At 51.9% G+C, this 13,596-nt stretch overlaps 1 protein-coding gene across 2 annotated transcripts in view; it reads left to right on the top strand.

Moving 5' to 3' along the window:
- Nucleotides 1-13,596, top strand: part of KAZN (kazrin, periplakin interacting protein) — a 1,229,657-nt gene that overhangs the window by 1,167,676 nt on the left and 48,385 nt on the right. The window contains exons 7-10 of one of the 2 annotated variants that reach the window (XM_054437733.2): nt 627-816; nt 4,720-4,850; nt 8,118-8,168; nt 9,702-9,825. In XM_054437733.2, the coding sequence (XP_054293708.1) occupies nt 627-816; nt 4,720-4,850; nt 8,118-8,168; nt 9,702-9,825 (496 nt within the window). Of the gene's footprint in view, nt 1-626; nt 817-4,719; nt 4,851-8,117; nt 8,169-9,701; nt 12,229-13,596 lie in introns of those variants that run through there. The other variant, XM_054437695.2, reaches the window with a different exon arrangement.

The raw sequence follows: 13,596 nt of genomic DNA, 5'->3' as shown, positions 1-13,596 counted from the left end.
CTCCATCTCAAAACAAAAAAAAAAGGAGTGCTCTTGGAACCCCTCTATTTCTGGTCTCACTTTGCTCTTGGTGGGTAACCCCCAGGTTATCTCTCGGGTGAGTTAACTTGACACAAATGCATCCATGTGACAAAAGTCAGACAGAACTGGGTTCAAACTCTATTTCTTCTACTTGTTGTGCGACCTTGAGCAAATTACTCCACCATTCTGAACTTTAGGATCCCACTATATAAGATGGGGAGACCAAGAGGGATCATGTTTGTGTAAGCAGCGCCCCCTAGAGTTGTGTGACGAGGTGGCCAGGCCCTGGCACAGTTCTTTGGAGCTTGGTCTCTGTCTGGATTTGATCCTGGCTCTGCCACTTCTGAGCTGTGGGATCCCAAGGCAGGCTCCACACCTCTCCGTGCCTTCACGCCTCCAGCTGTCTAACGGGGAGAACGACAGTTCCTCCCTCACACGACTGCAGGGCAGGTGCTTGACTTACCAATTGATGCTCAATGCAGAGCCAGCAATACCCGGTGCAGAAGATCGGGGCTTTCTCCCCATGGCGGTGGGTGGTGCCGAGCAGCTGGCCAAGAGGTCCCCTTGATCATGACTTCTTCTTCCTGTCTTTCTGCTCTCTCCAGGCCAAACAGTCCTTAGCTACGCTGACCAAGGACGTCCCTAAGCGGCATTCCCTCGCCATGCCGGGCGAGACGGTGCTCAACGGCAACCAGGAGTGGGTGGTGCAGGCGGACCTCCCGCTGACCGCAGCCATCCGGCAGAGTCAACAGACTCTCTACCACTCACACCCCCCTCACCCTGCGGACCGGCAAGGTGAGTCCCGCCCTGGCCTGGCCCCGCCACGACTTCGAGGGGCTTCACAGGAGGCCATCTGACCCAGTGGGAGAGGCAACTTCTTTGTTCATACTACAGCAGCTTAGGGGGCGTGGGACAGAGACCTTGGGCTCATGTAACTGAAAAATCTAAGAGATGGACAGCAGGCATAGTTGGATCCAGAAGTTCAAACACTATCTGGGTCCCTCTGACCATGTCTCTCCCTCTCTTAGCTCTGCCCACCTCCTTTTGGCCTCATCTTTAGGCTGTCTCTTTCTGCAAGAAAGTAAAATAGTCCCCTGCAGTTCCAGATGTTTAAGACCCTCACAGCTCAAGTCTTAAGAAAGAAAAACTATCTCTTCACCCTGTGTCCATAGCAAATCCCAAAGAAAGACTCTGATTGGCCACGTCAGAGTCACATGGGCATCCTTTGGCAGGGGAGGCAGCAGAACTCCTTGACTGACAGCTCTGGCCAATCACAGGGCATCCAAGAGGGGCTGATGTCAATGTCACAGGTGTTTGCTCCAGGCACTTGGCAGGGAAGTCTGGCCTCTGGGCAGCATCTGCACCTACTGCCCATGGAACAGGCTGCAAACTCCTCGCTGTCCTGTTGCACATCTGCAGGCCACCTTGCTCTGTTCTCTGTCCCTTCTGCAAGTAGTTGCCCTTACATGATAGATGCAGGTTGGGAACAGGCAGCCAGCAGCAGCCAATGCACCAGAAGTAAGAGCTGGTCACTGTGAAGGCTGTAGGCTGGGCTGGCCGTTGGAGCTACAGGAGATGAGTCAGACACAGCCCTGACCCGTAAGGGGCTGGCAGGCTGATCAGGGAGACGCCAGCAGGCCCTGCTATTGCCTGTCAAGGGTACAGCTCAGGGAGTGTAGGTGAGTCAGTGGGATGAAGAGGTACAGGCCCTGGATTCAGACTGCTGGGTTCAACTCTGGCCCTGCTGCTTACTAGGGGCATGACCCCATGACCTTGGCCAGGGTCCTCAGTTTCCCCATGTGTAAAAGGGGCATTAGGCTCTCAGCACACAACGTACGTTAAAGGTGTTTGCTGAGAGTTCCTTTACCTACTTCATGGGGCTGTCGTGAAGACGAAATGTGTAAAACTGCAGGAATGGGGCTGGGATCATGCTCAGAACTGAATAAATATTAGCTGCTATTCTCATTATCATCATCATCATCATCATCACCGTTGTTGTCATCATTGATAGGTGACACAGAGGACTTTGAGAACCCATACAGTAAGCAAATTCAGAGTCTTCCCCTCCCGCTGAGTGGGACAGCAGCCCTCCCTTCACTGTCTGACCCAAGGTGGTGTGACTTTTTTCGGGTAAGGGTGGGCAGCTCTGGCCTTCAAAGCCTCGACTCAGAGGTGGAAAAGCTTAAAATAAAACTGCTCGGGGCCAGCGTCCTCGTCAGGCAGGGAAACTGACACCCAGAGAGGTCCACCACTTGTTCAGAGTCTCGCAGCCCAGCCATGCAGCCAGCTGTCCTGGCTTCTGGTCCAGCCCCAGGGCAGCAGGAGGGCAGAGGTGCAATTTGAAGGCAGACAGGGCTTGGGCAGTTTCTGAATCACGTGAGGGCAGCAGACTCCTGGTCATCCTCATCTGCCTCTGCAAGGCCTCTCCTCAATGGAGCTGGCTCTGGTCTGGGAAAGCCTGGACAGGCTGATGGATCTGCCCTCTGGGCCCTTCCTCCTCCACAGTATCTGCCTCACATACAACCATCTCCATGCATTTTATCAGACACCCCCTCCTCCGGGAAGCCTTCCGTGCTCTCTCCCCTGTGTCCTCTGTGCTCCTGTAAAGTTGGGTGCTCACCTGCGTCAGAGCACCTCTTACCCTACCTCAGGTTTGCTGTTGATGCATTTGTCACATGACTCCTCCCATCTGTCCAGCGCCTGGCACTGTGGTAGGCTCATGATACATGCGGCTACTCTCTGGGATTAGTACCACTGGCATCCATCCCCATGTTACACATAACAAACCTGGCTCAGAGGGGCCAGGGAGGATGCCCAAGGTCACACAGCCTGTAGGGTAAACTCGCCCAGATTGGAATTGACTCCAAAGCCAAGGCTCCTTCAGCCACCCATCTTCTGTATTAGAGCATATGGCCATTGGTGGCAAGGACTGTCTTTTGCAGGAATGCAACCCCACCTGCTGGCATGCCGCCTGCACATAGTAGGTGCTTAGCCAGTCTTGTCCAACAAAAGATGCTTTCTCCATCCAGTGCCAATGCCTGCAGACAGGAGAGCAACCTGCTGGGGACTTGGAAGGGCTTCTGAGCTGTGGCTTCTGGTCTGGACCTTCCATTCAGCCACTATTTATTGAGTACCTACTATGCGCCAGGCACCATGAGCTCTGGGATTCAACAGGATAAGACACCCAGGGTGCCTGCCCTCACAGAGCAGTTGTTGTCAGTGTACAGATATGACATGTAAATATACTATCAAATAACAAGCAGGCCAGATGCGGTGGCTCACGCCTGTAATCCCAGCACTTTGGGGGGCCGAGGTGGGCAGATCACGAGGTCAGGAGTTCGAGACCAGCCTGGCCAACGTAGTGAAACCCCGTCTTTACTAAAAATACAAAAATTCACCGGACTTGGTGGTGCACGCCTGTAATCCCAGCTACTCCAGAGGCTGAGGCAGGAGAATCGCTTAAACCCGGGAGGCAGAAGTTGTGGTGAGCAAAGAACACACCACTGCACTCCAGCCTGGGCAACAGAGCAAGACTCTGTCTCAAAAATAAATAAATAAATAACAAGCAGAATGATGACAGATTGTAATTAGTACAAGGAGAGAAATCAACAGAAAACAGGCACTTTTTTTTTTTTTTTTTTTTTTTGGAGAGATGGAGTCTTGCTGTGTTGCCCAGGCTGGTTTCGAAGTCCTGGGCTCAAGCAGTCCTCCCTCTTTGGTCTCCCGAAGTGCTGAGACTACAGGCATGAGCCACCATGCCCAGCCAAAAACAGGCACTTTGATGAGAACCAATAAGACAGCGTAGGGAGAGCTGATTACTGGGGAAGGCCTCCTGGGACAGGCTGAGACCTGGAGGATGACAGTGCCCCTGATGGGCAACAGGAATGGCAGAGACCAAGGCAGGGGACATGGCCTGTCTCAGGCAGTCAGAAGGCTGATGTGGCTCGAGCCGAGGCTGCTGGGGTAGGCAGGGCCGTGGCACATCAGGCCACCTCAGAGGCCAGGAGGAAGAGAGATGAGATGCTGGTGGCTCATGCTGTGATGTCTAGAGTGGAGTCAGCGCGACCCACCAGGAGGCCGCGTGGTCTTCCAAGCGAGAGTCAGTGGTTGCAATGCAGTGGGAGAGAAGCAGGCAGATTTGGGGCAATGTTTTGGAGCTGCTGCTGCCGATTGGATGTGGGATGTGGGGGAAAGAGAGAAAGTGGTGGTGGCCTTTAGGTTTCTCATTTGGGAAACCGATTTGGGGCAGTGGTTAGGATTGCACCAGGTCTAGGAATGTCCAGGTGGTGGGAGCAGGTGAGCAGAGTCACGGAGTAGTCAAGTATTAATGCATCACGGTGCTCCTTAGAAATGAATTTATAAACATCAAGCACTTTCCTATATTGGACTTGGAAACAAGGAGACTTGAACTTGGAATGAGAAAAAGACTTGAAAACTTCCACGTCTTCTCCTCGTTCACGCTGGTGGAGGAGGGTTCATTGGATCCAGAGGCTATGGGAGGTTCTTCCCAGCAGCTGCTCTGTGGGAACGTGCGGAGCTGTGGAGTAGGGGGTTGGAGAACCAAGCAAGTCTCTTCCCTTCTCTACACCTCAGTGTTCCCATCTGCAGAACGGGGGTGTTGGGCGGAATAACCACCAAGGCAGCACAGGCGAGGACGTTCTCTCCATCCCTCACTCACCAGCTGTCCCTGCTTTCCAGCGGTCAGGGTGAGCCCCTGCCACTCCCGGCAGCCCTCTGTCATCTCCGACGCATCTGCCGCTGAAGGCGACCGGTCGTCCACACCGAGCGACATCAACTCCCCTCGACACCGGACACACTCCCTCTGCAACGTAAGGCCAGCAGCAGCGGGGCCTGGGCCCCTGGGCCGTGCCCAGAAACTGCAGGGGCGGGGGTGGTGGGGTGAAGCCATACTCGCTGTTTCCTCTCGTCCACCCAGGGAGCACTCTGGCGAATGCATTTCCTGTTCTGTTCTTTCCTTTTGCAAGAAGCGATGGATGTGGGGAGAAAAAGGAATGAGGCCCGTTTGCTCCTTGTGTCCGGGAGGGTGAGGAGAATCCAGAGGAAGCGGGCCTGGGTCGGCCGCAGGCGCAGCCTGGAACTCTGCCCCAGTGGGCCCTGTCTGGGACCGTGGGCTTCTCCTCCCACACATTACCTTCCAGAGCTCAGGGCCTCCCCAGCACCTCCTCATTTCCCTTTAGAGCCAGCTCTCTATCCTGACCCAGGAGTCTTGGCATGAATTGCCTCTGGAGAGGCATGTGAATATGGTCTAAGTTTGTTTCCTTTGTTTATTTCATCAAACACTTTTTGATTGCATACTGGGCACCAGCTCCCAGGAAGCAAAGGCCCTACCTGCCTAGCTCTTGATGACTAGTGGGGCAGACAGATGGGCTCTGCAACAGTGAGGGAGTAAATGAAGGTGGGTTGAGCTTCTGAGGACAGTTGGAAGCCATGTCGAGGCTCTAACATGAAATATTGGGGTCTGGGTGTGGGTACCACCTTGAATTTTTGTTCTATCACACAGTTGGTAATGCAGAGGCTCCCCTCTGCCATATCCTGAAGACAGACATCATAGGGTTAGATCCTCAAATGCACGAGACGGCTTTTTCTAAAACTCAGTTAATGTCACTTTATTAACCAGCAAAATAGACAATAAAAAAGAAATGAGGTGAACACATTGGACAAAACCATTACTTGCCAATGACATGATTCTCTACCTGGAGAACTCAAGAGAATAACTTGAAAAGCTATTAGAACGAATAATAAGCATGTACATAACAGTGTTGCTTGGAAATCAATGTGTAAAAATCAATCACTTTCCTATAGATGAGTCATAATTATGGAACCGTTTTTTTCAACCCACAATAACAATGAAAAGTGCTTATAAAAATAGCTAAGACTAAACTTCAGAGAAGCTGCCCAGTCTGCTGAGGTGGGCGGCAGAGATTGCTGGCCCGGGGACTTTAGATGGCCTCCTCAGAGTAGGAAGGTCATTTGCAGCCTGGGGCCCTGCTCAGGCCTGGGATTCTCTTTTTTATTGTTTTATTTTATTTATTTGTGTGTGTGTGTGATGGAGTTTCGCTCTTGTCACCCAGGCTGGAGTGCAGTGACGCGGTCTCAGCTCACTGCAACCTCCACCTTCCAGGCTCAAACAATTCTCCTGCCTCAGCCTCCCGAGCAGCTGGCATTACAGGTGCCTGCCACCACACCTGGCTAATTTTTGTATTTTTAGTAGAGATGAGATTTCACCATGTTGGCCAGGCTGGTCTTGAACTCCTGACCTCAGGCGATCTGCCCACCTCAGCCTCCCAAAGTGCTGGGATTATAGGCATGAGCCACTGCACCTGGTGGGATTCTCTGTTTTATACTGGTGCTTTAAGGAAGCAGTATGTTCTTCTCTTGTCCCCAGGAGAGAATCCTAGTGACAAAGGCTATCTTGACTAACAGAACCAAGGCAAGGAAGGTGGGCCACTGGAGGGGTCTCTGACATCCATTCCCTGATCCTGAAGGACCACTGTGGAGTTACACCTAGAGCCAGCAGTGTCCCTGCACCATTCTCATCCCAGTTGAGAATACCTTCCCCCGATGGCCATATTTTGTCTTCTCGTGGTGGGCCCATGGGGACTCTGCAGCAGAAATGCTGCTGGAAAAAACCCATTCTGCAGAAGGAGTTCTCCAAAGACCTCTTGAATTGCACTTGACCCAGTCCTAGTCTTTTGCCTACCGTAGCCTTGGCACATGCCTGCTGCCAGGAAATGGGTGCTTTAATAAGCCAGTTGTCTGCATACAGGCGTTCCAGTGAGCAGGCCCCATTCTCTTTACCCATAGATTTGGCAAAGATGTTCCTATCCAGAGTGGAACTATCTTAGCTGCCTTCAGAATGGGTTCTGTTTGCAAACCTTGAGACTAAAGACTAAACTACCATTCATTCAATTCCCTCACTTCCTCAACACTTTTTATTCCCCCATCTCAACAGGTGTGCACACAGGTAAGCCAGGAAGAGCCCAAAAATAGCTACAGGTAACCCTTTGCCTTGGGCATCTGACCTCCACCAGCAAGAATAGTGCGGCCTGGACTAATGACTGCCTCATCCTCTCACACTCTGGCCACTAATTTAGAGCGGAAGTAGGGACTCAGCATAGAGAGGTTGGAGAAGGTTGTCGAACCTTGGCATTATGCTTGCAATTCCAGAAATAACCACCAGGAGTCTCCCTAGTAACGACTGTTTTGATCCAAAGGATCTGTGGGCTCCAGACAGGGCAGACTGATTCTGGGATGTAGTGAAGGCTTTTGTACACCCGTAGGCTATTAAGGGTTCCCTCCGCACCCACCTAAGGCAAGGCTGGCAACACAATGGAAATGTCCTACCTGCCCATCCTAGGGACCTGTCTGAGGCTCCCTAGGAAAAAGGGAAGGAGTTCAGACCCCTCCTGGGGCAGCCCAAAGCTCAGGACTAAGTGTGCAGTTACCCTGGAGCTCCTGCCTGGAAGGGGCACTGTGCCAGGAGGAATCTGACAGTCCCCAATTCAAGTCGTAGCTCTGCATCTAATTAGCTCCACGGTATTGGACTGTCTGCTGCCTCTCTTGATATCTGTGAATAGGGCTAACGAGTCCTGCCTGCCCCTGCACAAACTTAGAGATTCATTGTGTTGGTTGTGGGGGAAGCTAGAGGCTATGTGGTCTCCCAAGTTTGTTTCTGTCCCAAAATTCTTTATTTTGTGCTTTTTCTATAAAAGTACATTTCTTTATGAAAAGCGCCAAGTCTAACCAAGCTCTATCTCTAACTCAGAGGACTGATTGGGACAGGAACTTAGATGCCCTGGAGTGGCTAATTTGTTGGTCAGAAGATGTTGGGGGTGGAGAGGCCAGAATGGGCAGGAGAGGACCTCAGGGCCTCTGGGGAAACTCCAGGCCCCATCAATAAGCCATCTGGGGGTATCTGCTTCAGGAGATGGGGGGTGGGCTCCCCACTGCAGAGGCAGGGTGGCCCCTGAGGGATGGCATCCTTCCACGGAAGGCCCCACACCGCACGGGCCGCCTCTGCTGTCCTGTGTCACCTGTCTCTGCTGTTTCATCTTCCTCTTCTCCTCTGGCTACAGGGCGACAGTCCCGGCCCAGTTCAGAAGAACCTGCACAACCCTATTGTACAGGTAGGTGTGCCCTCCCTAGCCACTTGGACCCTCCCTCCACCCCACCTTGACTACGACTTCACCCTCTGTTTCCCTGAGCCCACATCCATGCCACACACCCAAGGCGGGGAGGATTTATGCCACTTCCGCTGAGCCCACATCCATACTGCACACCCAAGGCGGAGAGGATTTCTGCCACTTCCAGAGTCTCAGGTGGGCTGGGACCTGAGCCAGGCTCAGCACCTGGGCCCGCCTGGCCCTGTGCCCTGCAGGGCTGTGGAGCTGCTGAGTGCACACATGTCCTCCGTCCTGATGCCCAGGCCATGGCTTACCCTGGCAGCCAGCTCTATAAAATTCCCATTATTATTGAAAAGTTCATAGCCCAGGCAGTGGGTTTTTTGTGCTGCTAGAAACTTGATTCATTTTTAACATTTTCAATATTCTGTCATCAGAGTGAGGGGGAGCTGCAGGGAGGACAAACAACATGAATTTGAGGGTCTGCAGGGGTCTCTGAAGTCACCTTTCTAGTCCTGGGGTCCCCACCTGTGGGTCTGCACACCACCCATTCGCATTGGAGACCACCAGGGAAGTGGTTCAAATGCAGATTCCTGGGCCACTTGCCCTAGAAATTCTGATCCACCAGGTACAGGGTGGGGCCTGGAATTCAGGAAATCCCTAAGTGTTTGGGGAACCATCAGTCTAATGGGTCTAGTCTAAGCCCCACCCCGGTTATGCGTGACGCCACCATATGTCTTTGTATGAAGCCCTTCCTCCCTATGGCCTCGCATCGTGGACATGACCACGGGCAGTGGCCGAGTGCGTGGACATCCTCCTACAAGCCCTTAACAAGCACCTGAAAGTTGTGGGCAAATTGAATTTAAACAATATTATAGTACAAATGACCACAGCTGCTCACTGTACTGAATGCCTGTGGCACACCGGACACCATCCTTGGGGTCTTTTTCTCTTTTTGAGATGGAGTCTCACTCTGTCGCCCAGGCTGCAGTGCAGTGGCGCGATCCTGGCTCACCACAACCTCCGCCTCCCGGGTTCAAGTGATTCTCCTGCCTCAGCCTCTCAAATAGCTGGGATGACAGGTGCCTATCACCACATCCGGCTAATTTTGTATTTTTAGTAGAGACAGGGTTTCACCATGTTAGCCAGTCTGGTCTCGAACTCCCAACCCCAGGTGATCCACCCGCCTCAGCCTCCCAAAGTGCTGGGATTACACACGTGTGAGCCACCGTGCCTGGCCTGTTCTCAGGGTCTTTATCCTCTCTTTAGCAACATCCTCATGGCAATCTTGGAAGGGTCTTACTGTTGTCCCTGAGAGGTTCTGTGACTGGCCCATGTTTGCTCAGTGAATGAGGGGCTGACCTTGGCATTCCAGCCCTGGGGGTGGCTTCTCAACCATCCCAGCCCGTCCCTGACCCCACTGGCTTAAAGCTCAGAGAGGCCTTCCCTGCCCCAGATCCCATGCACTGCAGTCTGCACCCCAGCTAAGCTTGGCTTTCTTCTCCCCCACGCTCTGCCACGTGGCTCCTGACTCCTCAGTCACTAGAGGATCTTGAAGACCAAAAACGGAAAAAGAAGAAAGAGAAGATGGGATTCGGCTCCATCTCCCGCGTCTTCGCCAGAGGGAAGCAGCGGAAGTCCCTCGACCCCGGCCTCTTTGATGGTACCGCCCCTGATTATTACATAGAGGAGGACGCGGACTGGTGATACGCGCTCCCCTGCGCCTGCTGCCCGCAGGCGTGTCTGTGCGTGTGGGCGTGTGTGCAAGCGAGTGTGGGTGCGCGTGTGGCCGTGCGTGGGGTGCGTGTGCACATGTGCGCAGGCACACATGGGTGCTGGGTGTGGCCGAGCGCCTCTAACAAGCGAAAACACGAGTGTGAACCTCTTTCCCCTGCGTCGCCACCTCTGTAATTGATGTACATACCACAAACCGTGTGTGAACCTGTCAACTCTCTGTCGTCTTTGGAGCGATACAGTTGTGTTGTTAATCTGGTTTATTATTTTTCTTCAGTGTTTGGTTTTTCTTTTTTTTTTTTCTTTTTGTTTGGTTCGTCAGTTTGTTTTTGTTTTTGTTTTTTTCCCCCTTTCTCCTCCCCTCCTCCTTTTTATGAAACTTGAAAACTTGAAGGACTGCTGTGTATTTGTAAATAACAAAACTATTGTGCACTCCGTGCTTGTAAATGTCCCTCGTCCAAACTGCTACTCCTGGAGCCCGCCTGGCAGAGGATGTGGTCTGTTTTTGATGTCCCCCCTCGCGCCCCCCTGGTGTGAACGTGTGGGACCAGACCCTGTCCTGGGGGTGCGCCCAAGTCACTTTAACCACAAAACGCCATCGTCGTCAGGGTAAGCTCCGCTCTCCACAAAGACTCGCGAGCCCGGCCAAGGCGCCTTGTCTTGGCTGGGTTTGTCAGAGGTCAAACGGGCTCTTTTAAATGGCCTACCAGTTTTTAAATTGCGTTGCCGTTTCTTTCTTTATGAAAAAAAAGAAAAAAAGAAAATTGTTTCATTTAATTTATTTGCACAAAAGCTGAAAACTTATTCTATCTAAATTATTACATAAATATTGGAATGTCTATTTTTCCATGGGGTGGGCGGGAGGTGGGTGTCTCTGTTGACTTGTCTGTTCTGTTACCATGCTGCTACCCAACTGTGCAAAGTAGTTTAGGGTGGCCAGAACCCAGGGACCATTGGATTTCAAAGCTTGCTTTTTCTGTTCTCTCTTCTCTCTCTCTCTCTGTCTCTCCCATTCTCCTGCCCATGCATGAAAGGATCCTCCACCTTCTTCCCACCCAGAGCTCCCTCCAGGCCTTTCTCTATATATTTATTTATCTGACATACAGAACACGACCTCAGTGAGCAGAGTGCTGACAGTCGTGGTCCCCTTCTTTGGGTCTGTCTTTGGAGAGAGGTTGAGTTCAGGGCAAGACAACCTGCCACACATCCAAGGGTACGACCAGTGGGACCCTGGCCTGAGTCTGTTCTCCGAGGGGCCTCCAGCAGCTTCTGTTCCTCCCTGCAGCTGTGTCTTTCTTGTCCTGGGTTTAGGATGCAGGTGGGCCCGGCTGGTGTCATTAGGGGAGGCACCCACTTCAAAAGGAGGGCCACAGTGGGGACACAGTGTCCAGCACCTGAGCCCTCCACCCTCCCCATTCTGGTCGGTTCCATCGGCCACACTTAGAATCTCCCAGGATCCCTTGGACTCTGTCCCCCAACTTGTCACGGCAGCCTGAGCCTACCCACCCCAGGAGACAAGGGTTGGCAGGAACATCTTCCTATATGGGGGGGTGGCGTTGGCCCCAAAGAGGCTTCACCAGCAAAGGAACTGTGTATATTTTAATGCTGGGGGACGGAGGACGTGTGAGCTGTTCAGCTAGGTCTGCCCAAGGCCTAAAACTCAATTTCCTTTTTCTTTTGCTTCTGCTCATCCTTAACAACTAACAGCTCAACCCACACCTCTAGACAACAGTAGTCGTGCTTTCTGCTAACAGTGACATTTTCAGCTCTTAAAAAGAAGCAAGGAGATTTTCAAATGCTAGAGTGTCTCTATCAGAAGGGATAGGACATTGTGTCCAAAGTCTCAAGAACAAACAACACTTTCCTTCTGACCTGGTCCAAAGGTCAGCAAAGAGCAAGCAGGCAGAGGCCCTCATAAGGACTTTTCTGTCCTCCTTTGACCAAACTGTTTAACCGAGCCTAGGGGTAAGGGGGAGCGACCCAAGCTGGCATCTTTCTCTACGGAGAGAGATTTTAGAAAATACTTTTCTTGCCCATGAATTTCTTTTTTGGTTGATTTTTATCGTTTTCCCTTTACTTACAAGAAAATAAGATTGCAACCACTCCTGGTTATGATTTAGTAGTTCCTTTTCATTTCAGTTTTTGTAAATTAGGAGATAATTCTAAGAGTTACTAAAGGATGATTTATTTAAGAGAACTACGTCAAATAGCGAATGAGTTATGGGTAACATTAGATGAAAATAACCTTTCCCATGGGAAAGGTTTCTCGAAGGCATGGATGCAAATATAAAATATTAAAAAAAATCTAAATAAAGCTTATTTTAAAATATGATCGAATTCTATGTTATTTGATTGCTTCTATTTGGCTCCGGGTGGGAGGCTTTGCCCCTCTGGGAGGCACAGGCTGGCATGACCTGCTCCTTGGACTTCCAGGGCTGGGTTCTGGGAGGGGGGGATGGGAGGGGCCGAGGAAAGCTGGCTGGATTCGGGGCCCTTGGAGGGGCCGAGCCGGGGTAGCCTCCCAGAAGCATCTTGCCTCTGCCGCCCTGACTGTAATTTGGAGGGCTGCCCTGTGGTCCAAACGCACCACCCCCCCACCTGGCACCCTGCATTGTGGAGCTTAGTGGCCCCAGTCAGCTTTCGTCTGCTTCCTTCTCCCCCTGAGCTCCTTCCAGAGGCCCCAAAGGAGCCTGTGCTTTGGGGCGTGTTACTTCCCGCAGACCTCAGTGGACCTCTGCGCGTCCCACGATCCCACCCTCCCTGGAGGACCGAGAGGAGCTTCAGGGAGATAGAGAGGGAGCCACAGGCTTCCTTGATTGAAGCCAGAGTGAGCCAGGCTTTTCCTAGCCCCAAGAGAACCCCCAGATATAAAACTCAGGCCTCCCCCAGTGAGACTCTGCTGTATGTCCCAAGAAGAGGGTGCCCGGACTACCCCAAAGCCTGACATAGTCAGTACCCTCAATCTCTATCTCCCAACTGAAAAAAATTTCTGCCCGGCAATAAGACTGATGGAGGACTGGCTTTTAAGTCCCCTCCCACCTCTGCAGGAAGAAAGCATAAAGCTATGTAATACAGAGACCATGCTGGGGTGAAAATGAGCCCCAGTGAGTGAGGATGCAAGTGGATATGGTAGGACTGGGAAGGCCAGGAAAGCCCTGGGCGACAAGGAACTTAGGACCATCTACCCCCGCAGTTCTCAGCCTGACCACACCTTAGGGAAAAAAAAAAAATACTCATGCCAGGCCATATTCCTGGAATTGAATATTTAAATCTCCTCTGGTGATTCTAAAGGGTTGCCAGGATGAGAACCACTGAGCTGATCTGAGGAGGGCAAGTGCGGCCACACGCATGCCCCTACTGCCCTCTCCCTGGCCCCATGCAGACATCACAAATCAATTGAAGAGCCCTTCCTGCCCATCCCGAAGTGGCCTCTGATTTCTCACTTTACATAGCCTCAGATAGCCACAGCCAGTCAATCAGAGTTGGCATACAAGGATAAAGCCTTTTTGCCCTCTCAAAACTAACCCCGTCTTTCATGCTGGACATATGGCCAAAAACTTTGGCCCAGAGAGGAATGACTTGGCCAGCGTCCTAGCTATTGTGCCTCTCATCCTGGGACCTTCTCAAGAGCCAGGCCATACCTTATTTGGGTCTTTGTAGCTCCACTCAAAAGCCACCGTACCTCATTTGTTAAAAGAAT

The sequence above is a fragment of the Pongo pygmaeus genome, chromosome 1 (genome assembly GCF_028885625.2).
Source record: "Pongo pygmaeus isolate AG05252 chromosome 1, NHGRI_mPonPyg2-v2.0_pri, whole genome shotgun sequence".
Classification (NCBI taxonomy): domain Eukaryota; kingdom Metazoa; phylum Chordata; class Mammalia; order Primates; family Hominidae; genus Pongo; species Pongo pygmaeus.
The sequence above is the reverse complement of the archived record's forward strand: the minus strand, read 5'-3'. Positions and strand labels throughout refer to the sequence as shown.